Genomic DNA, 26,343 nt, shown 5'->3' with positions numbered 1-26,343 from the left:
GAAGCAAGGCAGTTATTAAGCAAAAGCCATCCACTCAAGATAGGCAGAAGAGAGGTCATTTTCAAGGGTTTTTCTGATGGCAAACTGACCCCAAAGAAAAATTGTTTTCATTGCGCCTAACCACAAACATTCCTAATCACTGGCTATAAAAAATGAATTTCTATTCAATGTAATTTGAGCTATTTCTTACAGTTAAATAGAGATAAGATTTGGCCTTTTACAGACCAGTCATTTTCAAACCATTCTAAGCACATGCCAAATACTCAGGGGATACAGACTAAGTTTGAAATTTCCTATATCATAAATGTATGAATTATTTAAAAGACTCATTATTAGTTTGCTTTCAAATAATATTGTGTCCCCACAAACACAACGAAGTGAATAATTAAAGCATTTCCTGGATTTTTCAGGCCCAACCACTTTTTACTTGTTCATCCATTTCAGGTAAAACTTGCTTTATCATTGTGGGACTGTCAGTGTGGGAGAAAAAGTAAAGGAAACCTAACTGAAACATAATAACACCCTAATATAAAATAGAGAAAACATTATTAATTTACAATACAAAACAGAAGTATTATTCCTTTTGAGAATAACTTAGAACTATAGAGAAAATATCAAAGCCTAATTTTTAAAATTCCTTTTTTCAAAATGTAGAAAATTTTGCGTAGAGAAATGCAAAATCCCAAGTCACAGCCCGCTAAAACAAACGCTGTACCTAGAACTGGTTTTCTGACTTCAGTTTCAGTGCTGTTTACCCTGCACATCTGTCTTCAACTCTCGACGTCCTGTTTCACATAGACTTAAATATATATCCCTGTGTGAAGCTGGTGTGGATGTGCGTGGGCACATGTGTGTACACGCAGTTGTATACATGGGAGTATATGTAGCTGAGCAGTTGTATGCATTAGACCATATAAATTCAGGAGTGTGGATGAGTATGTCAGATGGAAGCCTGTACTACACAGGATCCTGGAAGGAAACATGGTACTCAGACTGGAAAATTTAAGGAGAATTCAGTAGGATGACTCACAAAGATGGAGGGAATGCACAAAAGAAAGTCAAGTGATCTGGGCTGTTGGGAGTGTGTTTCCAGGACCCAGAGATAGTTTCATGGGTTGAACTGTCTGGTCAGAAACATGTGAACTTCACTTTTGTTTGTGTGCTCCCATCTCTGACAGCACCACCTAGTGCTCAAATCCAATCAGAAATTAGATGGCACGGGAGCCAGCGGATGCAGTCCACATAGGTCTTTCCTAACCCGCAGAGAACAGGGAATGGAAAGGTAAAGTGAACCGTAGGGGTAATGAAGTATGTTCAGCACAGCATACTTGTGTTTGTGTGTGTGTGTGTGTGTGTGTGAAAAGGGAACTGTGGTAAGAGCAATATTGCCCTCTGAGTAAAAGTTTTGTAAACAGAAAACCCCTGTGAAATTAAAGTTGCTTAGCAGTTTATCGAGTCTTCCAGTTAATTAGTGCTGTCTGGGAACCTCTTTGAGCTCTCATTAGAAGCCAAGTAATGAACTATTTTTGTAAGCGTCTATTACTATGCATAGGAAAGGAGGCGCACTCCTACCACTCCGAGTAATGATAGGGCCAGCAGAGAGGACGGCGTTTCCAGAAGTGCTCTGGGGGCTCCGAGTCGTCCTCATGTCTGCATCTCTCCTTTCTCTGTTGCTGCAAATCTGAGGTGTTAATGAAAACAAATGAAATTCCACACCAGCACAAAATTGTTTCTTTATGGCCATTTGGAAAGCAGATTCTTTTGGAAGAGATACCACATGTTTAATTTTATTCATTTCCTTCTGTGCATTTATTTAATTACTTTGCATATAACTGCTACAGTATTTCTCATCCTGGTCTGGGCCACATTTCTTATTTCCTCCCGCTGTAATTGTGCACTGCCTCATTAATTTACATAGCTCAGTGGTTCTCCTGGAAAAGAAATAACTGTGTTTATCAAACTTTTCCACTTTTGTAACTCTCAAGACTTTAATAAATCCTTGCATGAAATGTTGGCCAGCACGGACCTAAGGTAATGTGGACTCCTACCTGATAGAGCTAGAAAGTATCAAACAGATCAATGACTGTGAAGCGAAGCTTCCCATGTATGCATGAATGCAGCATAAATGTAAACACACAAGGAGACTTCAAAAAGTTCATGGAAATGGAAATAAAAGTTGAGTATTTTAGTGAAAAAAATTTGGAGATCCATGTATATGAATATTAAATCTACCTCAGATTTAAAGATTAGTCTGCATATTTTTCAAGTTATTATCAGTGGATCCTAGGGACCAGGTAGGAATCCAGTTTTTTTTTTTCTATTTATTTTTAAATGGGTCTGCATTTCAATGATGGCTGAATGCAATTCAGAGACACAACTTTTACAGCTTTTAACTATTAATCCAAGGATGCTGAGCCATCTGGTCCTTCTTAGCACCAGCCCAGCCCCGACTCCAGGCTTTCCCATCATCCTTTACACTGCTCCAGAGCCTCACCAGAACTAGAAGATCCTTGATTACCCTGTGTCATGTGTCTGTGACTTTGGCCAGCTTTTAGTAGGAAATGTCTTTCACACTTTGACTATCCCTTTTTTGGGTTTTTACATCTTCAAAACCACAGCTTGGGTCATTCCCTCCCCCAAATCTCCCAATCTTTACTCCATCTCTCTCATAGTGGTGAGAACTGCCTCTTACTACAGCCAATATATGTCTTTGACTTTGCACTACACAATTTTTGCCTTGCTTCCTTTCATGATTATCTCATAATCCTAAGGGATAAGCTAATTTAATTCAGAATTCACAAATACTTCAACTTTATATCCCCAGTACAATGTTTGGCACAAAGTAGGCATTAAATAAGTCCTTACTGGATGAATGAATAAATTATATTTCAAATTCTTAGACCTAATGCATATCTACTTTCTGTATAGAAATTAGTTCCTGACATTTGATACCCTTTCAGGTTAGGTCAATTCAACAATTTAGAATAAAGTTGCTTGAAAACGTACTGGCATAAGGAAGGGACAGTCATCAGCTCTGCAGAGCTTGGTAACACAGTGCAGGAAGACAGTAGACATCTTCTGATTCTTGTGCTTCACAAATCGGAACACTTCAAAAGAGAATCGGCCCCGCTGGCTTCTGCCATTTTCAATAACAGTAGTCTGAGGGTCTTTGTCACAGCTGTATTTTAGGAAATGTGAAAACAGGACATCACTGGAGAGAACCAACCTACTGGGACTTGTAAATTAATTTCTACAGTATTAAGGGTATCCCCATTCCATTAAAAGCTAACAGAACCATGCCATGTTACATCTATTAAATAAAAGTATATGCTAATTCAGTAGAAATGACAAGAGTAACCTGGACCATAGAATTTATAACAGAGCAGTTTCTGATTATAATATTACGGTCAAGTTTTTGGAGAGATGAACTTTCATAAGGTTAAAAAATCTAAGTAATATAAAATACATAAAGTAAAAAGCCTCCCTTTATCTTTGCCATCTTTTTCCACAGATTTCAAAATACATGTCTATATTCAAGCCTGCTGGAGGTGATCTCACTTATTTTTGCATTCTCCTGAGGCACTGGAAAATAGATACAAAAGCAATATACTCTTATTTTATCCTCCTTTCTTTAAACAAATGATAGCCTTCTGTCTACACTGTTTGAACCTTTTTAAAAGTTAGCAGCAAAGATGGGCATTTGATGCAACAATTAAGATGTTGGTTGGGACACCTGTCTCTCAAATCAGAGTGCCTGAGTTCAAATCCTGGCTGCACTTCTGACTTCAGCTTCCTGCTAATATACATCCTGACAGCAGTGATGGTTTGTTTTGGAGTCCCTGTCACCCACATGGGAGAATCAGACTGAGTTCCAGTTTCTTGGCTTCGGTCTGGCTCAGCCCTAGCTATTCTGGGCATTTGGGAGAGTGAACAAGTAGATGTGAGCTCTCTCTCTGTCAGCTCTCCAATAAATTTTTAAAGCAATAATGAATAGACTTGTAATACATAATTTTAAATACGTACAGTGTCATCTGTCAAATACATAGCTAGGATCATTTGATAGGTATTACCATATTATCTTCTATATATGTTCCATTTTGAACTTTACCAGCCATTTATAATAACAATTCTTATTTCTCCAAAGCCATATCAACAGTGTTAGGATAACACTTTCTATTGTTCCCTATTTGGAAAGTGAAAATAAATGATGTCTCTAACATTTTAATTCACATTTTTCTGAGAGTAAATGAATTATCTCTCTTTTCATATAAATTAAAGCCATCTGTACTTATTTATCTTAAAATTGTTTATATCATTTTCTCAAATTCTATCGTGTTGTTGGCCTTTCTCTTTATGATTCTTTCCTGACTTTTTAAAAATGTATTTATTTATTTTTGCATTGAGAGACACAAGTCCTGGCTTCTTGGCTTGTTATATATGTTGTAAATTGTTCTGCATTGCAGTTGTTTTAGACATTACTCTGTACATACATGTATGTGTCAAGGGGGTGGTGTGTGTACAGTTTTGGTTTTATGGAGTTAAGTTTTCAAAACCTTATTTTTCAAATTCTTATATATGAGATGAATGTTATTTCCATATTCTAAAGTTTTAGAGTCATTTTGTATGTTTTATTCTATCACTTTTGAGCTGTAGTTTTCACATTTAAATTAATAATCTACAGTTTATTAAATGTGTTGAGATCTAGTACTACTTTTATTGTTATGCATTATTAATCCCAGTTTTTTTAATCCTTCTTTATCATATTGAGTGTTGTACCACATTCTATCATATAGTAAATTTCCATGTGCTTTGGGATCCATAATTTACTATTTTTGGTTTTTGTCTATGTGTTTAATCTTGCTTGATATTGAATTGCTTTAACACATTTTAGAGCTTTTATTAACTATTCCATTAGATGGGACAATATGCTCCTCATTCCCATGTCGATTTGTCACTTATCTTTTTATATTTTTTGTCTTTATTTTTTTCTGTTTGTTTCATTTCTTTTTGAAAGACAGAGAGAGACTAATAGAAATTTTCTGCCTGCTAGTTCACTCCCCAAATAATCATAGTAACCAGAATTAGGCCAGACTGAAGTCAGGAGCCCAGAACTCCATCCAATTTTCCCATGTGGGTGGCAGAGACCTAAATACTTGAGCCATCACCTGCTGCCTTCCAGGGTGCATATTAATAGGAACCTATAATTGGAAGCATAGCCAGGACTCAAGCCCAAACACTCCAATAGTATTTTTTTCTTTTATTTTTATTTAGTAAATATAAATTTCCAAAGTACATTTTATGGATTACATTGGCTTTCCCCACCCATAATTTCCCTCCCATTTGCACCACTCCCACTCCCTCTCCCATTCCATTCACATCAAGATTCATTTTCAATTATCTTTGTACACAGAAGATTGATTCAGTATATATTAAGTAAAGATTTCATCAATTTGTACACACACAGAAACACAGAGTGTAAAAATACTGTTTCAGTACTAGTTATAGCATTACATCACATTGGACAGCACATTAAGGACAGATCCCACATGAGAAGTAAGTACACAGTGACTCCTGTTGTTGACTTAACAATTTGACACTTTTGTTTATGGTGTCAGTAATCTCCCTAGGCTCTAGTCATGAGTTGCCAAGGCTATGGAAGCCTTTGGGTTCACCGACTTCGATCTTATTCCAACAGGGTCATAGTCAAAGTGGAAGTTCTCTCCTCCCTTCAGAGAAAGGTACCTTCTTCTTTGATGGCCCTGTTCTTTCCACTGGGATCTCACTCACAGAGATCTTTCATTTAGGTCTTCTTTTTTTTTCCCAGAGTGTCTTGGCTTTCCATGCCTAAAATACTCTCATGGGCTCTTCAGCCAGATCCGAATGGCTTAAGGGCTGATTCTGAGGCCAGAGTGCTATTGAGGACATCTGCCATTCTATGAGTCTGCTGTGTATCCCGCTTCCCATATTGGATCATTCTCTCCTTTTTTGATTCTATCAGTTAGTATTAGCAGACACTAGTCTCGTTTGTGTGATCCCTTTGACTCTTAGACCTATCAGTGTGATCAATTGTGAACTGAAGTTGATCACTTGGACTAGTGAGATGGCATTGCTACATGCAATCTTGTAGGGATTGTATTGGAATCCCTTGGCACATTTCTAACTCCACCATTTGGGGCAAGTCCGATTGAGCATGTCCCAAATTGTACATCTCCTCCCTCTCTTATTCCCACTCTTATATTTAACAGATATCACCTTTCAGTTAAATTTTAAGCACCTAAGAATAATTTTGTGTTAATTACAGAGTTCAACCAATAGTACTAGAACAAAAAAAAAATACTAAAATGGAAAAAGTGTTACATTATACATCAACAGTCAGGACAAGAGCTGCTCAAGTCACTGTTTCTCATAGTGTCCATTTCACTTCAACAGGTTTCCTTTTTGGTGCTTAGTTAGTTGTCACCAATCAGGGAGAACATATGGTATTTGTCCCTTTGGGACTGGCTTAATTCACTCAGCATATCATATGTTCTCCCTGATCGGCGACAACTAACTGAGCACCAAAGGGGAAACCTGTTGAAGTGAAATGGACACTATGAGAAACAGTGACTTGATCAGCTCTTGTCCTGACGGTTGATGTACAATGTAATACTTTTCCATTTTAGTATACCAGTCCCAAAGGGACAAATAACATTATGCTGAGTGAATTAAGCCACTCCAATAGTATTTGTCTCTTATCTCTGTCTTCTTATTGATTAGATTAGCAAATGTTTCTCTGCTTTTTCAAATAATCTGCTTTTCTTAATTTACTGAAAAATATTAGTTCACATTTCCATTTTTGATATGTGTCATTAATTGTCTTTTTAAACTTCCAGTACTTTGTTTTCTGATATTATCACAAATTGCCGTATTCAATATGCAGTTTACTGATTATGTGAGTTAGATCTTTGACAATATTTAATTATTGGCCACCAGAATTAATCTTTTTCAGAGGCAGATTGAATTATCTGAATTTGTAGTGTTTTTAACTATGTCTTTTTATATACTCCCCATTTTATCTTATGAAAGCTTCAGATTCACCCAAAGCAACTTTTCACTATGCAGGTTTCAGTTTTTATTTAGCAAAGTTTCCTGGATTATATTTTTAAATATTTTTCTACTATTTTTGCTATTTATGGATATTATACACATATTGAATTCCCTTTATCTACCTTTTATTTCTATCTCCCCTACTCTAATCTTTTTTTATCTTTTTCTTTATATTTGTTTCTTTTCATTTGCATTTTAAAAATGTTTATCCTTAAAGTCCCCTATTGTACTTTTTGCTGTGTCAGTATTCCCTTGAATGTTTTCTAATTATGTCTTCCTTTCAGTAATGTAATTATCTTTCCTATTTGGGTCCTATGTTCTTCTTATTACATAGCTTTATCTTTTATTGTCCTATACCAAGCTACCTGAGTTCTTATAGTTCCATCTCTGTAACTATTATTTTTAAATAAGCTTTTTATTTCAGAATAGTTTTAATTTACAAAACAAAATATGTGAAGTAGTACAGAGTTCCCATTTACTCCACATTCAACTTCCCCTATTACAAACATCTTATTAATATATTAATCATGATTATTATTTTTAATTAAAAATATTGGAATCTTTAATTACAATTTTTAACTTCCATGACAATCTTTTTTTCTGATGATTTTAATTCATCTTTAAATTTTTCTGTCATTTTGACATTTTTCTCATAGCATATTAGAAAACTGCAAGAAATGCATGCATTTATTTGTCATCCCTATTTGAAAAAGTTAGATTTCCCTGGACAGATTTTCAGAGGACTCCTAAGGCAATGTGGAACAGTAAGAACCTCTTCAAGAGTTTTTTCATCCCTAGGGCTCCCTCTTCTGTTTTGCCACAGGCAAAGTGTCTGGCTGTGATGCTGTGTGGTAACTGCACAACTGACTTTACCTCTCTGAGCTTCATTCATAAGAGTTCTAACAACCCTGAGTTCCTTGGATTCATTGACCAGCCTTGCCTCCAAGGCTCAAGCTCCTGCTTTCCCAGGGACTCCTTCTCCTGTCGAAGGAGTGCATTTGCAGGAAGTTGATGCAGTCTTCCCCTTCTGACGCTCAGCACACTCTCTGCTCCTTCATCCTTCATGTTCCCCAGCCCTGGTGGTTCTTTATTTCAGTCCTACTCTTAGCACCTGTCCCCCAGAGGAGTGCCCTCTGCTTCTGGGAATGCGTTTCTGCTGGTTGCTCCTGGAATCTGCCGCACTCAGACCCCTCAGCTTTCTCTTTTCATCCATGCCTTTCTCACCACCTCTTCTCACACTACTGCCAGCAAGCCCCTCTCTGTACCATTTCTCCTGGTCTTAGCCACTTGTATCAACACTAACTCTTTTTTAATATCAAGGTTTTTTTCATTAAACAATATATTGACTAAAAATAACATTTTTGTGAATTTTTTTTATTTTTTAGTGCCCATTTCATTCTCTATTGTTTCCAGTAAGAAAACTGAAAAGATTCAGAACCAAAAGATGCATTCTGGAAGTCTGATGATCATATTCCAGATTAGTAATGTGTGGTCATTATAGAAACTTTAGGAAGTAAGATAATGTCAAAACTCGATGATCCATAACCCCACCACGTACCAATCTCCATATGAACCTGTGGGTGTTTTTCTTTACAGTCATTTCTGTCATATAAGTGAGGTATATTTTATATAGAATGTGTATGCCAAGTCATTCCCTTCACATACTAATATAATTAAATTTTAAAGAATCATTTATTTCCAAGGACAGAAATATCAAGAAGACAAGAAAGAAACTAAAACAGAACTACTTTTTGCATTTGAGAAATGACTTTATAAGACTGTGGTACCTGTGTGAACTCTGAACTTACTGGGTCTCCATAATTCACCTACGCGCTTCCCTATTGCTGAATACATAGTTTTTTCCTATGTTACACTATTTTAGCTATCATTGATAGACTAGAACATCATAATTATTTTAAATACATTTATGACATCTGCTAAGGATTTTGATGCATATTAACTTTTCACTCCCAAAAAATGCTGCACAAATTAACACTGCCAACAACATGATTCATACCCTTTAAACATCATCTTAACCTTGATAGGCAATAAAACATATTCTTTTGGTTTCCCATTATATTACTCCCATCATGTGTCAATAAGCTGCAGTGATCTGAGCCAACTGCATTTTACAAGGTGATTAGGAGACATTGCTTGACTATCAAGTCTGTTCTGCTGTCAGATAAAAATGCTGAAAGGGAACTGGAATGACTGAATGGTTTTATGATCAATGTCCCCTTTTCCCAAATGTAGATTACATTCACTCTATCACTGTCTATTGGGGAATGAAATTGAAGTTATTGGCTCTGATGAAAAAGGAGTGGTAGACAATCTTATACTTCTTATTAACTACTGATAAATGAACAAAAGTATCTTTGGGGTCTAAATTATCCAGTCCATTACTTTAATTTTACTCCACTTTCAACATATGATGAGATGGCCCAGTTGCAGATAAATAATTCTCTCCCATTGCCTTTCTCTTATTGTGAAAAATCTAACCATGCTTTTCCTATGACAGTGAAATATTTTCACATCTCCCAAACATGAATAAAACATCTTTGGTATACGTAACTTACTTACCACTCTCATTCAACAATGGCATTATCAGCATTTTGTGTTGAAAACTTAGCTCAACTTTTTACACTTCCAGCTTCAGAAGGACTAAAAGTTCAAGATGTAAAACTTTCAGTTCAAAAGCTGTAGCAGTGCCCTATCATCTCTTTATCTCACTTTGATTTTCCATTTCAGTTATCTATAACTGGGTCTTTAGTAGCAACCCAAGATATAGACACCTACCTAAGGAAGAGATCATATCGAATATCATCATTTGGGTTCCCTGATGGGGTCGTGTAGCAATAATCCATTAAAACATTCCATCTGCAGAAAGAGGCAAGCACAATCTAGAGTTAGAATCTCCCTCTAGGGGCTGGTTATTAATTCAAAGGAAGTAATTATTGACAAAATCTTAACCCGTGGAATATAGTTTACATTTCTTGTGATTTACAGAGGCTTCTTATTTATTAAAATCTTATCCTCAGCTCAAGACATTTAAAATTTTGCAACAAACTGTCATCCCCTCATTGAGTGTAGTTAAGGCTAATACGACACACAGACAAATGCACACACACACACACACACACACGGAGAGAGAAACATATGTGAATGGTCACAATCTGGGGAAACAAAACCTGAAAGTATACTCCATAGGCAGGTACATGTTTATATACTCACAACGAACAATGGTTTCATTCCCAGAAGTTACTATCTTTGACAGAATACAGAGAATATTATAATATCAAATACAGCAAATACTGTATATAAATCATACACCAGAATCTGTTGGGGGTAGGAGTGTGAATACATAATAAACATTCTGTTAGGAAGAAGAAAGCCATGAGACAAATTCACAACCTTTTCCTACAAGGCCGGATTGTGCCTAGATTTATGATTTACTTCATTCCAACTCTGAGTGTTATTTTTAAAAAATACTGATTCATGGTAAAAGAATGTCAATAAAATGAAAAAAAAAACACATATAGTAAGAATTTCAGAATCATGTGTGTCTAAGAACAGAAATGTCAAGAAGACAGAAGGGGAGAGGGTAAAAAGAGTCAAATTTCTTTTTTTTTTCTTTTTTTTTCTTTTTTTTTTTTTTTTTGACAGGCAGAGTGGACAGTGAGAGAGAGAAAGGTCTTCCTTTGCCGTTGGTTCACCCTCCAATGGCCGCCTCGGCTGGTGCGCTGCGGCTGGCGTACCGCGCTGATCCAAAGCTGGGAACCAGGTGCTTCTCCTGGTCTCCCATGGGGTGCAGGGCCCAAACATTTGGGCCATTGTCCACTGCACTCCCTGGCCACAGCAGAGAGCTGGCCTGGAAGAGGGGCAACCGGGACAGAATCCGGCACCCCGACTGGGACTAGAACCCGGTGTGCCGGTGTGCCGGCACCGCAGGCAGAGGATTAGCCTATTGAGCCGCGGCGCTGTCCTAAATTTCTAAAGTATACTAATCTCATCAGGATGCAAACTGTAAATAATAATAAATGAAACCCCAAATAAACCATTTCTATATGACTTTTTTATAGGATGGGGCAAGCTTCAGCATTTGAGTGTCTTTCCAGTTTTGATCATTCTGAGTGTTCTAAGCATCATAAGATACTTGATTGATTTTTAAAATTTTTTGCAGAGGTATTCCTGCAGATTGTTTTAAATAATTTTGCCCCAGATTTTGGAGGAAGAGTTCTTCCATTTTTTAAATAAATTAGTATTGAATAATAACATACATTAAAAAAGTGTACAAATCAAAAGTGTTCACAATGACTGCATCTGGTTTTCATCTTGCAACCAAAGAACCAATGAGCCAGAAGACATCCCCAAGCCCTTCTTCAGTCACTACCCTCTCATCTTTATGGGAGATTTTTTTTCTTCTTTTTTTAATGAATGACATAGTGTGATTGTCACCCTTTTAACTTTATAATTTGTTATTTCTTTTTATTAGTATTCTTACATGGTATAGTAATGACAGTGTTTTTCAAATTGATTTAAAAGTGAATGAGCTAACATTACTCAGGAGGATTTGGACACTTTTAACTAACAAAGGAAAAGAATTTAGAAATACCTGCCATCCAGATTAGTGGCCTGTACAGCTGCAAACACTTTGGTTTTCAAAGGTAATCCTATACTCGGAATAATTAGCTGCTGACTGTAGGTTGAATCCTAATGATGAAACAAAAAACAGTCTGTCATTACCTTCCCAACAACAGCACACTTACCATTTAAAACACTAGTCTTATGGAAAAAGAAAAGTACATCACCATAGTTCTACACAACAAACACCTAGAGGATTAATTTAATCCTTTGATTTCTTGCAGAATTGCTCTTAAGCCATAATTATGTAACAATTTTATCTCCATTCATAAATCTTTTTGTCCCATGGTTCAACCATGTATGTATTCAATGGTCTTTAGCTATTCAGTTTACTTAATGTTCAGTAGTCAATGGGCACATTTCTTAGATTAAAATTCCATTTATTGAAAAATAATGGTGGATAACATTATATTACATTTATTTATATTATATTTGCTTCAGTATAAACCATTATTGTTATAATTGTAGGTCTTATATATCTTTTGATAATGTTTAACTTATCCTAAATTACTTATGTGGCTATTTAAAATCACCAAAATTTTATTAAGAGCTAATAAGGAGACCAACACCATCTCTTAATTGCCACACTGTGTGATATGGAATTCCTGCGCCAAATTCTTCGGCACTTATTTATAGAAGGTTATCTCAGGACTTCATTTTATTTTTTTTTTTACCTTTATTTTAGATAATTTTTAGTGAGTTTATTTATATCACTGCAATTACTATAATTATTTATTTCTATTTACTTATTTTAACTTATTTGAAACGCAGAGAAAAAGACAAAGATAGACATGTGCCCTCTGTTGGTTCACTCTCCCAATGCCTGCGAAAGCTGGGGCTGGGCCTGGCTAGGCTAAAGCTAGCAGTCAGTCTGGATTTCCCCTGTGAGTTGCAGGGACTTAAGCACTTGATTATCATATGCTACCTCCCATGGTGCACATTAGCAGGAACCTGGAATCAGAAGTAGAGCAGGGACTCAAACCTTGGCACCAAGATATGGGATGAAGGCGTCTGAGTCACTGTGCCAAACGCCTGCCCCTTTATAGTAGATTAAAGCTGCAGAGTAGAAATTAATAAGTGGCATCTATCACACAATATTGAAGAAAAACGTGGAACAAGTTGTAAACACATTTTAAAATGCAAAATTTAAACAAATAATTTAGCTTAGAGACCAATTATTTCCTCAAACTCTGCTGAAACTGAAAATTTTACTGTTTTGCAGCAAAGCAAAAATGTTTCTAATGTTCCCTGAGAAAGCTTAAAGTGGCCAAGGGAAGTGAAAACATGGAACATATTCTGTATAGAAAGCTGGGAAGAAAGCAACATATTTTGAATTTTTAAAATGAAAACAGTGATGGTTTCTATATTTATATTTTTTAAATTGCATTCATGTGGAACATTGCATTCCTGAACAAATGAGGAATTATATGTAATACTTCAAAACTGCTGAATGTCAGTCTTATTTTCTGTATTCCTGAGATAAACCATAAAAGCTACTCTAACCAATCCAATAAATAGCATTTTTATTGAATTACCTCACGGCTCCCTTCTCGAGCTTCTTCGAGCAAACCACACTACATTAATTATAGCTCTTTCATCTTACGTTTGCATCAATACTCATGTTGTCCAGAAGAATGCTTACTTTCTTCACAAGTGGTTTACTTCTGAGTCATTGCAAATGACCTGTGATCCAGCTCAGGTTTAATTAAGAATCATCAACTTTTTCCTTCTGAAATTGTTTCTAAGAGATAATTTTGTGATAGTTTTGTATAGTTATCTAACATATAATTTTATATAGCTTCCTTTACTTTTATTTGTTCTATATTGTCCTTAAAATCAATTATATTTATTTAGCTTTACCCCAGCTTTTAAAATCTATTTATAATTACAGATTAATAAATAACCTACACATATGGAAATATCATCAATACATGTCAGTATTTTTCATAAGTATAATTTCCTTTTTGAAAAGGATTTATTTCATTTATTGGACATGGAGATAATGAAAGAGAAAAAGAGAGATAGAAACAGAAAAAGAGATTTTCCATCCTTTTTATTCACTCTTCCAAATGCTCAAAATAGCTAGGCTGTGCCAGGCTGTGCCAGGCCAAAGTGGAGCTAGAACTCAATCTTGATCTTCTGCACGGATGGCAAGGACCCAAGTACGTGAGCCATCACCTGCTGCCCCCTACGATGTGCATTAGCAAGAAGACATGCATTAACAGTAAGCTGGAATGGAAAACAGAGCTGGCCCGTAAACTTGTGTATAAGATGTGGGCATGTGATATGTGATGCAGGTATCCCAAGTGGCTGCTTCACTTCTGGGCCAAATACCTGCCACTATAAATACAATTCTCTTGAGTACATGTGCTTAATCCCAGAATCATGGAAATAAACAATTGTGTAAATCCCAATAGGGTACAACTTTGTCCCTTCAAATAACAAACCAGGAAATAAGAGTAGTAAGTATGCAGTATTACTTTTCATCATCCCTAAACACAATTACACATAACACTTTACAAACTATTGATGAATTCTTTTCCCTAAACATTAAAATAAAAAATTTCATATGAAATGCCCCCAGTGACCATGCATGGACATCTGATTTGAAATGCTATAATATTATATTTCAGTAGCTAAATGTGTCAAGCAAATAGCAAATATAATTTGTGATCAATTTTTAAAAGTATATCATATTTTCCTATGAAAACTACTAATTTTAATGTCCTGTGACATGACAAGATATCATGATAGCATCATGTTTAAAAACATGTTTGGTGCAGTGACATTCTTCTGTATGATACAGTAATGACAGATATATGCCACTTGATATAATGGTCAAAATCCAAAGGAAGAATTAACTAAATGTAAACTATAGACTTTAGTTAATACTAATATATCAACATTGGCTCATTGAGTATAATAAATGTAACATACTAATATGAGATATAAATTATAAAAGAAATTGTGTGTGCTAGGCTTTGTACTTCCCAGTCAAATATTTTGTAAACCTAAAATTGTTCTGGAGATGGCGATGTGACATAGCGAGTGAAGCCGCTGCCTGCAGCGTGGGCGCTGGTTGGAGGCCCAGCTGCTCCACTTCTGATCCAGCTCTCCGCTATAGCCAGGGAAAGCAGTGGAAGATGGCCCAAGTCCTTGGACCCCCACACTGTGTGGGAGACCTGGAAAAAGCTCCTGGCTCCTGACTTTGGATTGGCGCAGCTCCTACTGTTGTGGCCATTTGGGGAGTGAACCAGTTTATGGAAGACCTTTCTCTCTATCTCTCCCTTTCTCTGTAATTCTACCTCTCAAATAAATAAATAAAAATCTTTTTAAAAAATGAGAAGCATTTTTGTACCATCTATTTTAATTATAGTCTGATATCAAAAAATTGGTTGGAAGTGAAATTGACACTATGAGAAGCAATGATTTAAACAGCTCTTGTCTTGACTGTTAAGAAAGTTTATTATTTTATTTTTTATTGATTTTTTTCTACTTAATACCATTGGTTGAACTCTTCACTTACCATAGAATTAATCATATGTGCATAAAGTCAATTGAAGATAGATCCCAGTTAAAAATAAGAGTGGGAATAAGAGAGGGAGGAGCTGTATAGTTTTGCACACATTCCCATGGACTTACCCCTAAGGGAAAAGCTAAAAACTTACTATGGGACTCCCATTAACCTAGATGGTAATAATGCCATCTTATGTGTTAAAGTTATCATATTGAGTGTTTAGTTGATCATATAGATAGGATTAAGTGTCAAGGGGATAACAGAAATAAGACCAAGTATCTGGTAATAATAATAGATAGAATTAAAAAGGAGAGAATGTCCAACATGGGAAGCAGTCCACACAGCAGATGTAAAATGACAAATGTGCTAAACAGCACTCTGACCTCAGAATCAGACCTTAAAGCACTCTTGACTGACTGATAAGCCCAACAGGGCATTTAGGCATGGAAAGCCAAGACACAGTAGCAAAAAAATAAAAGAAGTCCTAAATGAAGGATCTCTGAGTGAGATCCCAGTAGAAAAAAAAAAAAGTGGCCATCAAAGAAGGAGGTAGCTTTCTCTGAAGGGAAAAGAGAACTTCCACTTTGTTTATGGCCCTGTCTAAATACTGATGGAGTCTGTGGATTCAAAAGGCTTCCTATAGCCTTAGCAGCTCATGAAAAGAGCCTCAGGTGATGACTGACATAATTAATAAGAGTGTTAATTGTTAAATCAACAACAGGAGTCACTATGTACTTACTCCCCAAGTAGGAACTCTGTCCTTAATGAGTTGTGCTATGAGAATTAACTGTAAAACTTGTTCTCAAACAGTACTTTATACTTTGTGTCTGTGTGTAGGTGCACATTGTTGAAATCTTTCCTTAAGTATAGAGTTGGTCTTCTGTACATAAAGTTAATTAAAAATGAATCTTGAAGAATAGGATGGGAGAAGGAGTAGGAGGTGGGACAAGAGTGGGGATGGGAGTACAGGAGGGAAGAACCACTTTATTCCTAAAGTTGTACCCATGAAATTTGCATTCATTAAATAAAAGCTCTCTTAAAAAAAGAATGGTGGAATTGGTAAAAAAAAAAAAAAGGTTGCATTTTTACCATAGAATTCAAATATTTAGGTTATTATCAAATTGTAGACTTTTACTTAGCATTAAGATTCAAGAATTTCATGTTAGCAGGATTACAATATCATTTCTATTGGTTTATAACAAAGCTCTTTCCAAATTCACATTTCTAAATCTGATTTTCTGCTTTTACACTGATAGTATAATTTAATTTCAAAGAAAATTAACTGTCATGTGCATTTCCTTTTTTTTAACTTTTTAACATTGGGGATGCTCATCTTTGTCTGATTCAGTTTTAATAAATATTGAACACAAACTAGTCACCTGAATTCTACCACAAAGAACTTACATAAATCAATAGGTAGAATCATCTCAATTTATAATTATTTATAGAACTATTGCTCCCAGCAATAATAAACATCTGGTGATGTCAGGAATGAATATTACCATACATTTGCCGAGTAGTATAGAGGCAAGTAACTTGGCAACTTCTCTTTTGCAAAATAAAGTTTAGAACTGACAGAAAGGCAATCTTCATTCCAACACATTTTAATTTGTTGTTTAGAACTCTGTGGTGACAGACTACAAACTTATAAACATGATTTTTTAAATGCCTTTGGAAAATGTCCTACTACAATATTTATAGCTCATTATATTCAAAGTATAAAGTACTGACTTTTAAATCAGTTGCATGAATTATAACTCAGTGCCATGATGACATGAATAATAATGCAAAAATCAGATTCATAATTTACTAAAATGTGGGTTGATAGATTGAAAAATTGATATTTAAATCAGGCATTTAAAATGTATGAATAAAAATTTTTAATCAACATGAAAATATCATTTGGGGGATTAATGTTACAGTTATAAATAGAAATTCATGTATTTTTCACATTTTGCTGCCACTGTTGATATTTACATGACAAAACTTTAGTAGACAATGCTATGTAGTAGATCTGAGTTATTTCAGAAGTGATAGAATTATCACTAGTCAAAGCTCATATTGAAAATATTAACACATTCGTCACCAATGATTCCTCAAGAAGCATAATTTGGACTGTTTATATCTTATTATCACAAAAAATATGATTCCCCAATCAACCCTGATATGGCTATACACACATACTTATATAAGCATGCATAAATAAATATATACTTGGAAATGCAGGTAGACACTTTAATTATTACAGAATCATATTGATCATGTAAAATTCAAATCATTTATCAGCTTTTACAAAATTAATGGGGTTTTTAGTACACCTTTATCAATAGGACATATGAAAATGGTGGTAAAAATGGATAAATGTTAGCAAAAGTGTTGTAGGGTTAATGTGGCTTTCAGCAGATTTTTATAGAGAAGCATTCGCATAAATGGCTCCTCCCAATAGTGAAAGAGAAAACAGCATCCTTCACCCATCAGCTTACGTTATAAAGGAGCAGGTTCAAAGTGCTGACAAATGTTCCATTGTTTTCTCTCACAGAAATAGCAGCCGAGGACCTAAAACAGATTTAGAAGAAGGAAAGTGTTGATTAAATTTTAAACCAGAAGTTTCAGTTAGACCTGAATGTTAAAGTTAAGGCAATAAAACTCTTCAGTAAGCTGTCAGACTTTTAGCTGGGCCTGGAGTGGGCATACTGCTTAAATCAACGAAGAGATAAATAATCAAAAAGCAAGGAAGATCAAATATAAAGACAAACTGTTCTTTATGATCTTTTTATTTATAAAGTCATCCTTTTTCACTCTGCATTATATATATATATATGAGACTTTTTGCAGAAAACCCTCATTTCATAAGAAATTGGATCTGATGGAAATATGCTTTCATCAGTTCCATTATTGTTTCATGAGATCAGGATTTTGTTTTACTTTGCTGCTATTACATGGCATGGTAAGTAGTAGGTGTGTAATAACTACGGATGTAACAAATGATTTTCCATGGATATTGCAGCTTCAGAATGTGTTCAATGTGGGGATGAGGGGGAGCAGAGGGAGATATCCTCCTCTCTACAACCTATATTCTGTTGACACAAGGCTTTTCTTTTCTCTGCATTGAAGTCTTGCTTTTGTTCAAGTTTCTTTTTTTTTTTTTTAATTATCACTGGGCTATTAACACTGATGACGATTATTTTTTAACAGAAGCAGAATGTGACTTCTATGTTTTCATATAACTAAGATGAAACAAAAAGTAGGACTTTTTTAATAGCAAACTATAAAACTGGAGACAGAAAAATTCCTCTTAATAATCACTTCATTTTGTCAAAAATATTTGACAAATACAGGTGATTACATTGTAACAGATAAAACCGTGTTCATTGAGTATGTGCTTTGGAATAAATAAATAAATAAACAAACAAAGATTGCAACCTTAGTCCATGTCTAGAACTGTTTGGCTGTGGGTCATGCCATCTTCCCTGGGAAGCATGAGCACCAGTGGAGGTGAAAGCTCCCTCGGGAGTCATGAGACAACAGAATCTGGGACAGCAGAGTCTAACAGTGAAAATATATAGCACAACCCAGTGGGGAAGCAAGGCCCACTGATGTAGTAATCAAATGCCTCACACCTGGAAACACGGAAGGAGCTTCAGGACCACTTAAGCAACCAGGATTCTCAGATGAGGGGAACAAAGGGAACGCAAGGCAGACACCTGAGTGGTTTAAGCAGTTCTAATGGGGTTGTTTGTCTAGGTAATGACAATTAGATAGGAATAGATGATGATATTCATGATGATAACGAAGAAGAAGCAGGAGGAGGAGGAAGGGGAGGAGCAGGGAGAGGGAGAGAAAGAGAAAGAGAGACACAGAGATAAATTGCTCATAATATAATTCCCATTACATTGGGTGAGTTTGGCCATTCTTAATAAATTCTTAATAAATATTGGTATTTATGTAAATTTCTTGAAGATAAGAAATGACTCAAACACAAAGATAATGTAAGAAAGCAAGACTAAAATGCAAACTTACGAGGCAAGCTGGGTATTATTAACCAGGTATTCCAATGGATAGCTACAACTAAATTTGTAAAGAAGCCCAGGTAGATAGCTGATGATTGTTGGTGGGTCTGGAGTATCAATATATCCTGAAATATTTCCTATTTGTACTGAAGATGTGTTTCCGTAAGCACTGACTCCAGGAATTGTGGATACCTGTTAGAATGGTAAGTCAAATCTGTTAATTAAATGACTATGTATATAACAAATGCAAAAGAAAACACTAGACCAGATCATTTCTAGGGTCTAGTTAGCAACAAAATGCCATGGTTTTATACACATACAATGTTATTTATAAATGAATAAGGGTGTATTTTAATTAAATGAAACTTCATATTTATTTAAGGTACTCATATTTCACAAATAAGGAGGGAGATTATATGTTCAGAGGACTACAATTATTAAAATACTCATGAATTCTCTGGAATGGTTTAAAAGAAATGACTTTAATCTCATTGTCAAAAAATAATGCTCCCAACCCAAGCACCTTCATTGCTCTGGCTTCTGTGCATACTCCCTCAGTCACCTGCCCCCACTGCCTTCACTGTGGTGTATCTCACTCCTTCCTGGAGCTCATCTTCCCTGGAAAACTGTCCCTGCTTCCCCCACATGCACGCTCCATCACAGCAGGAGGCTTGAAGAGCTTGCTGTCTTGCTGGTCCTCTCAACCTTCATCAGAACTCTTCATGGACAAGAGCCATCACAGCCTATTCACCTTTGCATCTTCAACAGAGCACAGTTATCTGCATCTTGGACCCCAAAAATATTTTTGAACAAAGCATGAAGATCTCAAATTTTCTGAGGATTATTTTTCTCAGGTTTTTCCTCTGTGGTTCAGAGAGTCTCATTCCCTTCTAGGACAGGAGTTCACAGATTATTTTTCAGGGGAAGCATAAATATCCAGAAGTTACACAAAAATATTGCCTATGTGTACATTTTGTTGGGGCTTTTTTGTTTTCACTGGACTCTCCAACCTTACTAAAATCAAAGCACTAGTATTTTAGGAAAGATTTGCAGCCATTTTGACCTTCATAAGACCAGAGGAGGACATAACTACTCCTACCATGTCAAATATAACAAGGTGCTCAATAAATATCCTTTGCAGTTATCACTGAGAACTGTAGCACTTAGTTTTCAACATTATAATAAACTTGATGGGTGAACCTAACAGCATATGAGCAAAGCTAAGGCAATTATCTACAAAGGAAGAAATGAAAATAAGTAAACCACTCCCTCCTCCCACTATTAGCCTGACTTGCTGGCTAAATACATCAATTCTACCTGTTGAAAAAATACACACACACACACGCACACACAGAACTTGTTCTCGGCTTTTTGACTGAATTGTTTTCTGGGTAGCAAGGCTTGGTGCCTTAAACCCAGAGAAGAAAACCATGAAGGAAAGGCTTCCGGGCATGAAGGGAGGGGTGGAAATGCTGTCAATCTGCGCACAGACTCCCTCCCTCAACAAGGAAACATAGGCATGTAATAATCAACCTGCCTCTTCTCCCTTAGGCTTGCTTCATAACTTTACTGCACACAACTCACAGAGATGAATAAACGTTTTTAATAAAAAGAGTCAACAATACCCAAGCTGCAGGCTTGGAAACGGTCATGGGCACAATATTCTAACTGTCCTCTGGGAAGAAGTACATAAGAAGGCTCAAAGAAATGTTTTTCCTGTCTTGCATCTCCTACCAACTCTTAGAAACTTTGTCTCTGGAATAATCAAGTTTTCCCCCGTATCCCAGGCAGTAATTTGTGAAGAGTAAAAGTCATGTGCAATGTATCGCCTTTTTGTCTTAGCTAGGATTTACCCATGAGATTATACCTAATCAAGCAAAACCAAAAATAGTACTAAGTGAATTTCAGTATAACTGATACCTCTCCCTGAAATCACAATATGAAGGCAAGTAAAAAAATTCATGGGGAAATGGAATTAAAAGATAAACTTGTTTGAATGTAAACGTTTTCCAAATTCACACAGGTTTTTTTTCATGATATGCATCTTTTATGAACTTTTTGAAGACCATATATTCACCTCAATTATTCAATTCTATTTTTGGTGTTCAAAGTGTTAATAAAGAAATGAATGATATAGACCAAACTCACTCAGGGTGGAAGTGTTCAAAGTGGTGTTTTGAGTTTCACAATGACTGGAGAGAATGTACCACTGGGATTCCATGGGTAAGATCAAATATAATAAACATGTTGAAATGCAAAGTTCAGTCTGACACAATGAAGAACTTCACACCAGAAACGTGGACAACTCTCTTTTATAAGCACTGGTGTCAACCATTCAATGACAAACATGAAAGAAAATTGCAAATTTCCCATTCTATCTTTGATCTTTCTTCCAGAATGAGTCACTGAAGCCACAGTCTAAGAGGTTCACCACCAAAGTCACTGGAACAAACATCCTTTCTATGAGCAGATTTTTCCAAAAACAATATGAGGAATATGGCTAATAATAAACTGTACAGAAATAGTCATCAGTCACTCACACAAAAGAATGTTGCCTAGGGTAGCACAGCTAACCTCAGCCCCCTCAACTGCCGGGGGAAGGCAGAACTGTATATTTAGGAGTGTAACCCTAAAACAGGCAAAGGAATGAGATTTGTTCCATTTTATTGGAATTTTTCTTGAAAGATAGATAGGACTTTTGATTATTTCATTAAATGGGAGTATTTTTATTTATGACCCCAGACTTAGCACACAATTTCACAGTCATCTTACCACTAAATTGTTTCCACAGCCCTCCAAGGTGCTGAGATTGATGATGAAAATGACCACTGCTGGAAAGGTGTTGTTATTGATGAAGCCCCTGCAGTGGGAATCCCCATGCCTCCCATTCAGTGCCAGATCTGTTTCAGAATAACCGGAGAAAAGCACCGTGCAAAAATTAATCTTCATCGTGATGGCCTGCACCCCACAGTAGACACTGATGTCTCGTTCAGCTGAATAAAAGCATAAGAAGCCAATGTAAGTCTCAATGGCGTAGTAGAGAGAACACAAATAACTTTAATATGCCTTTAAATATTTACTCATCTCCTTAGAAGTTTTAACTCATTTCTAGATTTGAATACCCCATAATACAATGAGCAAATTTATCCAGAAAATGGTTTCTGATTTAGTTATTTAGGGAGAGATATAAGAATGTAGGGATTACAGTTCATCTTTGCTTCCTTGCACCTGGTGTTCAGCAGGTGTGAATTAAATGTCAGTCTAGTATTGTCAAATGATCAGAGAATTGAGGGGAAAAATTAGATTACTGTGGAAATTCAGAACTAGAGTAGCTGAATAATTCAGATCATCTGTCTAGTGTATGAAACTCAGTAACAATGCTGTGTTTTGCCAAGTAAAGGAAAAGAAGCAGTTAAATTCACCCAAAATCAAATAGCCACTTTAGAATCTGGTAACCCATTTTATACAAGATATTGTGACAAAATCCATCCAAAAAATTCTGTCTTATTTGTATAGATTGAAACCACTTTGAGGATAAAGGGGATGAAAAATTGTGCACTGATATTATTAACAAAAATGTACAGCTTTCTCAACCAAAAAAATTTGACAATGACTATTTGTGCCTCAATAAAATAATGAATTAGGCACAGAAATGTAAAACACAATTTGTATGGCACTCCTTGATGCCATGAGTTCTTAGTAAGGAGATATGTCCAACGTCTGTAGAAGTGAACTCACATACACATTCAAAATTTTCATACTTCTAGTTAGTTCTAAGTGTAGAACAAACTCTGTGTAGAAATGCAGAGTTTGGCTGCTATGTCATTCTCCACTGTCAAATGATTTCACTTTTATCTGATCTGGTGACTATTATGGGTTGAATTGTTTCCTCCAAAATATATATATATATATATATGTTAAGTCCTAACTGCCCATACCCAAGATGTTATTTGGAACCCCCTGCCTTGAGTTTGAACTTTTAACTAACTGTGACACAATAAATTTCAGTTGTTTTAAATCATCCACAAGACAATAAGCTTCTGTTGTTTTAAGTCATCTTATTTGTGGTACTTCATCACGGCAACCATAGGAAACTAATACAGAAAACTTAGCACTTTTTAATAATCTATTTCAATAATTAGATATAGAAATCTGAAACAAGCATCAGATTTACAAAATGTGGGAAGATATAAACCAGACTGATTATACTATTTGGAGTGATGATTTTTATTTTTCAAAAGAGGATAACCAGGCCGGCGCTGCGGCTCACTAGGCTAATCCTCCGCCTTGCGGCGCCAGTACACTGGGTTCTAGTCCCAATTGCCCCTCTTCCAGGCCAGCTCTCTGCTGTGGCCAGGGAGTGCAGTAGAGGATGGCCCAAGTACTTGGGCCCTGCACCCCATGGGAGACCAGGATAAGTACCTGGCTCCTGCCATCGGATCAGCACGGTGCGCCGGCCGCGGCAGCCATTGGAGGGTGAACCAACGGCAAAGGAAGACCTTTCTCTCTGTCTCTCTCTCTCACTGTCCACTCTGCCTGTCAAAAAAAAAAAGAGGATAATCAAACAAAATAAAATACATTCTGACAGATGATAGGATGTTAAGCAACATGAATATGTTATTCAAAAAATTTAGCATAAATTTAACTTGCATAAACATCTCAATCCTATAATAACAGTAAAACTGTTCAACATTATATTTATTTTCTGTACTTTTTTTTGTTTGGAAAATGCATTGTATTTTGTGGGCATGAAGAAGTCAACATGGAAATTTCTATCTTTGGTAATCATTTGAAACTAAAAATTACCCATAAAGAAAAATGAAAACTTTTACCATGGCTGAAAGGCAAATATTAAGCTAGATGGCATAAGAAATTCCAAGCAATATTTCCTTTGTAGGTGGAAAAATTATTAATTATAAAGTATGCTTTGCCAACATAAAAGACAATGCATATTGTTTAAAATTAGGAAATATCTTTGCAGCCTTCTGTCGCTCCCCCTCTTCGTGGAGGAACGACACAGGACCCTGCGCTGTTCTTTCGTCTGCTCGGCCCTCCCCAGGTTTGCTGCTGGTTCTTCCCGGGTTGGCTACTATCCCTTCCACCTCCGTGGAAGGGCAGTTCCCCCTGGCCGCATTCCCCACTTCCGCAGGGGAGCGGCACACTGCCGGCCGGCTCTCTCGGGGGCTGCACAGGTGTTCCCTCAGATGTTCCCCTTAGATGTTCCTGGTGCATGCCATCTCTCTCCTCCTTTATAGTCCTCCTCCGCCAATCCATGCTCGGCTGCCCACACGCCGAGTACACTGCTCTCCTCCAATCAGGAGCAGGTCCTACAGTTTATTGGCTGAACTGGAGGCAGCTGTGCAGAAGCTGTTTTCTTCTCTCCCAGCGCCATATTGTGGGAGAGCAGATGCATAGAATAAGTCTTAATTCCAGTAACAGTCTAGTCCGAGCTGCTCCCCACACCTTCAACAACATTGATTATTTAAATGCAAACATACCCCTCAAATGTATCTTTCCCTAAAACAATATAGTTCATTTTCACAAATATTTTTGAGTACTTATGGGCTTCAAAGTACATCTTAAATCTATTGACTTTTCTCAACTTATATGCTATTCCTTGACCCGTGTCATCAGTGTTTTCTCTTTGGTATATTGCATTAACTTCCTGATTCCTTTATTTCCACCTCTAATCCCCTTCAATTAGTATAGCTTTAATACTTTCATCTGGTTAAGTAAACTTCTTGCTCTAATTGACAAAAGCTACTCATTTCACTTAAAACAAAAGTCTAAAACCATTCAGGTCCTCAAGACTCTCCATGATCCCCTACCTGCTACCTCTGCATTTTCATCTCCCTCTCTTCTATCACCCTTAATCCATATATTTTTTTCTATCATTTCTTTGAGTGATCACAGCCAAAATAATGTAAACTTCCTGTGTGGGATTGTCTAGAATATGGGCTTCAGAAAAATTTGGGGGAGATGACAATGCTCTCTGTCTTGATTTCAGTGGGCATTATAGGAGTATATGCAGATGTTAACACTTGAAGTTATACTCTTAAAATTAGCCCATCTTCTTGCATGTAAATTATTCCAAAATAGCATACTGTAAGCTTTTAAATCACTATAAAAGTTTACACATATGGCCTTCATTTTTTTTTTGCCTCTATTTACAATAATCCTCCTACCTCCAAGCTTTTTGTAAGTAGCCACAACCCAGATTTCCAGGCCTCAGATTTCATTTTCTCTTCCAAAAGACTTCCCTGATCTGTATCTAACATATGCTACCCTGCTGTATGACATCATATGGCATAAGAAGTATATATATTTGTGTATTTTTCTTCTCAAATAAAAGTCTGAGGAGGCAGTAAAGCTATTATATTCACCGGTGTACTCCAGTGAGTATCTAATTAATTAATTACATAAATTGTTGGCCACAATAGACTGCACAGAAGATTCAAAAAGTACTGCCCCGTCCTGAAATATAATATGTTACAGGAGATAGACATGATAACTTGGTCCACACTGGCAGATTGCATGGAGAGCTATGGGGTGGCATAGAAGGCCAACATTGCCCAGACCAGCTGGTTGGGAATGGCCTGGAGAATGTGGTATTGAGCTTGGTTTTGATGTGTCAGTACATCATAAATAAGGAGTAAAAAACTTATAACACAAAGGAGACCAGATGAATAATGAAAAATGCTCAGACTGGTTAGGAGTTGGTTCATTTTCATTAAAATTTAAAATGGAAAAAAAAAATGACAGGAAATGTGGCCAAATGGCAGGCACAGGAAAAAAAATCATAGGAGATGTCTACATGTAAAATGATCTCTTTAAAATAGCAAAATGTCTACCTGAATGTCAAATCAAATTCTCAACTATTAAAGAGCTTGCTAACAACTCTTTATGCCCAGTGAAATAGAGAACAAGTATTATTGCATTACTTGATATATCAGAAATACACAAAGTGGATACAAACTAAAAAATAATTTCACAAAAGAGGTTTTATTCTCCTTAACTTAAGCCAGCTAAAGACTTCAGTTTCCTCACCTCCTCGTGGGGAAATTCATTCTTGCTTAGAATACTTTGAAA

At 36.2% G+C, this 26,343-nt stretch overlaps 1 protein-coding gene across 1 annotated transcript in view; it reads right to left on the bottom strand.

The window, feature by feature from the left end:
- Positions 1-26,343, bottom strand: part of ZPLD1 (zona pellucida like domain containing 1) — a 43,405-nt gene that overhangs the window by 5,449 nt on the left and 11,613 nt on the right. The window contains exons 2-8 of the mRNA XM_008267008.4: positions 22,027-22,247; positions 19,265-19,446; positions 17,728-17,800; positions 11,699-11,796; positions 9,883-9,963; positions 3,007-3,178; positions 1,573-1,681 (exon numbers count right to left, since the gene is read on the bottom strand). Of these exons, the coding sequence (XP_008265230.1) occupies positions 1,573-1,681; positions 3,007-3,178; positions 9,883-9,963; positions 11,699-11,796; positions 17,728-17,800; positions 19,265-19,446; positions 22,027-22,247 (936 nt within the window). The remainder of the gene's footprint in view (positions 1-1,572; positions 1,682-3,006; positions 3,179-9,882; positions 9,964-11,698; positions 11,797-17,727; positions 17,801-19,264; positions 19,447-22,026; positions 22,248-26,343) is intronic.

This window comes from Oryctolagus cuniculus, chromosome 4 (genome assembly GCF_964237555.1).
Source record: "Oryctolagus cuniculus chromosome 4, mOryCun1.1, whole genome shotgun sequence".
Classification (NCBI taxonomy): Eukaryota; Metazoa; Chordata; class Mammalia; order Lagomorpha; family Leporidae; genus Oryctolagus; species Oryctolagus cuniculus.
Note: the sequence above shows the minus strand (reverse complement) of the source record. Positions and strands in the feature narration are given on the sequence as shown.